A 3,839-nucleotide genomic window follows, 5' to 3' on the forward strand; every position below is an offset into this window, starting at 1 on the left:
TCGGTTGGACCCCCTACGATCAGCTACTTATCCCGTATACTATGGATAGGGGATAAGTTAATTTTTGATGGATATCTCCTTTGTTTCCACTTCATTTGTGTGTTTGCTTTTGGGCAAAAAATAAATAAAAGCCAAATTCGCAGCATGGCGTTTTTTGGGGGAGGGCAAAATAATGTTGGGGCCAGATGTTAGCTGGGAGTCAATATGGAAATGATATCAAAATAATGGCAAAACCATTTGGGGGATCACTCTTGGCATTTTTTTTTTGTTCATTGACAGCTGTTAGACCCCCCCCATATGACACTTTGCCATTCTTTTCTTCTTTTATAGACTTCTGTGGGGGGGGGGGGGGGGGGAACCACCTCCATCCACACTGCGGAATATTCCGCCACGGAATTTACCTGCCAAAAGAATGAACACATGTAAATCAGCACAATTACACGTGGACTGCATTACCATCAATGGTGACGATGCAGTTCTAGTCCTAGTGCACACAGCTTTCAGTGGCGGCTGCTCTATCGGAGTCTCCAACCCGGATGCAGAGATCGGATGCAGATTTCTTAAGCAGATTTGTTCTGCAGCAAAAAAAAATATGCACGTGTGAATGTATCCCTTAAAGAAAGTTCTCCCAAGTACAACTACTTCCACTTCCTACCAGTTATATCAGTGTTTCCCAACCAGGAGGCCTCCAGGCTTGTCTGCCTCCTCCAGAGGATCCACACTGTCCCTAAAAAGGTAAATCAAAGCTTCCCTCTCATCTTAGCAGCGTTTGGCTATCTGGGCATGCTGGGAGTTGTAGTTCTTTGGGGGGAGGGGGGGGGGGGGGGGGGGGAGAGAGAATGCTGTCAGGCCTGGATATTGTGGCCCTAGCACAGATAGAGATACAGTACAGACCAGAAGTTTTCTTTATTTTCATGACTGAAAATTTTAGATTCACATTGAAGGTTTTAAAAACTATGAATTACCACATGTGGAATTATATACATAACAAAAAAAAGTGTGAAACTACTGAAAATCTGTCATATTCTAGGTTCTAGCCACGTTTTGCTTTGATTCCTGCTTCGCACACTCCTGGATTCTCTTGATGAGCTTCAAGAGGTAGTCACCTGAAATGGTCTCCAACAGTCTTGAAGGAGTTCCCATGATGCTTAGCACTTGTTGGCCCTTTTTTGCCCTCACTCTGCGGTCCAACTCACCCCAAACCATCTGGATTGGGTTCAGGTCCGGTGACTGTGGAGGCCAGGTCATCTGGGGCAGCACCCATCACTCTCCTTCTTGGTCACATAGTCCTTACACAGCCTGGAGGTGTTTGGGGTCATTGTCCTGTTGGAAAATAAATGATGGTCCAACTAAACGCAAACCGAATGGAATAACAGCCGCTGCAAGATGCTGTGGTAGCCATTCTGGGTCAGTATGCCTTCAATTTAGAATAAATCCAACAGTGTCACCAGCAAAGCCCCCCCCCCCCCCCCCTACCATCAAACCTCCTCCCCCACACCATCACACCATCACACCTCCTCCTCCACACCATCACACCTGTGAAGTGAAAACCATTTCAGGTGACTACCTCTTGAAGCTCATCAAGAGAATGCCAAGAGTGTGCAAAGCAGTAATCAAAGCAAAAGAACCTAGAATATGACAGATTTTCACTTTTTGTTATGTCTATAATTCCACATGTGATCATTCATAGTTTTGATGCCTTCAGTGCGAATCTACAATATTCATAGTCATGAAAATAAAGAAAACTCTGAATGAGAAGGTGTCCAAACTTTTGGTCTGTACTGTATATATTATATAAACCCACCTCAGCAGTCATATCTCTGCATATTAAATAAAGGTTCCCAGAATAACTGTACGAGACGACAGATGCGATCTACTTTTCATTTATTTACTATAAATAACTTAAAGTGACCATTCTACAAACATATACAAGGCTTGTACAAAAAAAATGTTCATTTCGTGGTAAGGAGATTTGGGATTTAAAAAAAAAAATACCCAAATACTCTTAAAAAAAAATGCTAAGCGATAGTGATCAAGTATATAAACAGTTTATGCTGCCCCCATGTCTTTATTAAATAAGTAAATGTCCCTCATTGTCATCTCCAGGTGCACCGGTCATCCAAGGCCATTGGTCATTTGCATGTTCATAAAACCCAAAGACAAAAAAAACTAAAAAAAAGTGTTCCATTTCTGCAAGACAAACGTTTTCCCTTAATGTGTCTGTATCCTCCAATAAATGTACCGCTATATAGGTTCACTCCAGGGTGAATGGATTTTGTGGTGAGGTTTGTGCAGGCTCCTTCAAGCAGACAGGCTTCCCCCAGATGGTGAAGGTGGTTTGACCGGCAATGGTCCAGTTTGCCGGTACAGTAGCAAGGTGGAAACTTCCATTAAAACAGTGAAGTTCTCCTTTAAGGATGTAACACGTAGAAGGTAAATGCAGGAAAGACGTCTATGACGTTCACCGCTTCTTTTTGCTGTGTCTCAGCATCTTCTTCCTTTTTAAGATCATGTCGTAAAGTTTCTCGAGTCCCTGGTGCAAACCTCTGCCGTCCACGGCACTGCAGCCCTGAATGTGACTCAATGTAGACGTGCCAAGTTCATGCAACGCCAGAAGCTTTTCCACCTCTGCTACAGAGAGCGCGTCGGCTACGTCCTGTTTGTTGGCCACGATTAATACGGGCACGCCTTGGTTTTCAGAAGTCCTGGTAATTTTATGGAGCTCCACTTTGGCCTCCTCCATGCGTTCCTGCTCCGAAGAGTCCACAACAAACACCATACCATCAGTCCGCCTGGTGTAGGATTTCCACAAAGGTCTCAGTTTCTCCTGGCCACCTACATCCCAGACTTGGAACGTGATGGCTTTGGAATTCCCAACTGGGGCCTTGATCTTTTCCATATTGAACCCCTTGGTGGGAACGCATTTCACAAACTCCTTAAATTTTAGTCTGTACAACAAAGAGGTCTTCCCGGCAGAGTCCAACCCTATCACCACAACATGTAGGGTCTGGAACGTAGGTAGAAAGGAGGTGTTGGGTGCTATTTCGGTAAAATGGTTCCCCATATTTTTTTTCTTTCGAGCGTATGGTGCCTTGAGAACCTTTATTTTCTTCCTAAGATGGTACTTGAGATCTTCAAAAGGAGTCACATAGCAACACGAGTAGGTGTTATCACTCCGAAAGGTCTATCTGAAAAAGGAGGGGAAAAAAAAGTGGAGACCATTAGTCAACATCTGGCACTGATAAAGACATAATTGAAAAGAAGAAGGGGGGGGGGGGTAGAGAACATGCAGCGTAAGAAATTTAGCGTGCCCTCCCCCCACCCTTACAATGCCTACGTGCACGGACTACAAAGAGTCATTCAATCAAACCAGCATGGAACCAAACAAGTTCAGATGTTTATCCTTCTCGCAGAGTCAAAGTCCTCTCCTGCCTGCAACTAGCCCCGCACCATTTTAGAGTCCGTATTGAAATTCGAGCCCTGGGTTTCATTACCCAAGCTGAGGTCATTGTTTGCTAAAGACTTTGCACATGCAAAGTACCTGAAGCGGCATAAGCATACAATTACGCATCCATTAGAACCTTACAAGCCTTCTGCACAACAAAAATATTAAAGAGAGTCCTTCTCCAAACAAAAACAGACAATCCACATCAAAAGAGTCTTCCGATACCCCATTCTATGTCGATGGGTCTCCAAACCGTGGACCTCCGGAAGTTGGAGAAAACTCCCCAAAAAATTGGTCTAGCAACATCTGAAGGTCCACCGTAGTGGAGACCCCCCCCCCCCCCCCCCCCATGTAGCTGTCTCCAAACTGTGGAACCTCCAGATTGTGAAAAAAA

At 44.4% G+C, this 3,839-nt stretch overlaps 1 protein-coding gene across 1 annotated transcript in view; it reads right to left on the minus strand.

Moving 5' to 3' along the window:
* Nucleotides 1–1,885: 1,885 nt before the first annotated feature.
* ARL4D (ADP ribosylation factor like GTPase 4D) overlaps nucleotides 1,886–3,839 on the minus strand; it is a 4,788-nt gene continuing 2,834 nt past the window's right edge. Inside the window, exon 2 of the mRNA XM_056547515.1 lies at nucleotides 1,886–3,188. Within this exon, the coding sequence (XP_056403490.1) occupies nucleotides 2,462–3,064 (603 nt within the window). The 5' untranslated portion in view covers nucleotides 3,065–3,188 and the 3' untranslated portion in view covers nucleotides 1,886–2,461. The remainder of the gene's footprint in view (nucleotides 3,189–3,839) is intronic.

This window comes from Hyla sarda, chromosome 12 (assembly GCF_029499605.1).
Source record: "Hyla sarda isolate aHylSar1 chromosome 12, aHylSar1.hap1, whole genome shotgun sequence".
NCBI lineage: Eukaryota > Metazoa > Chordata > Amphibia > Anura > Hylidae > Hyla > Hyla sarda.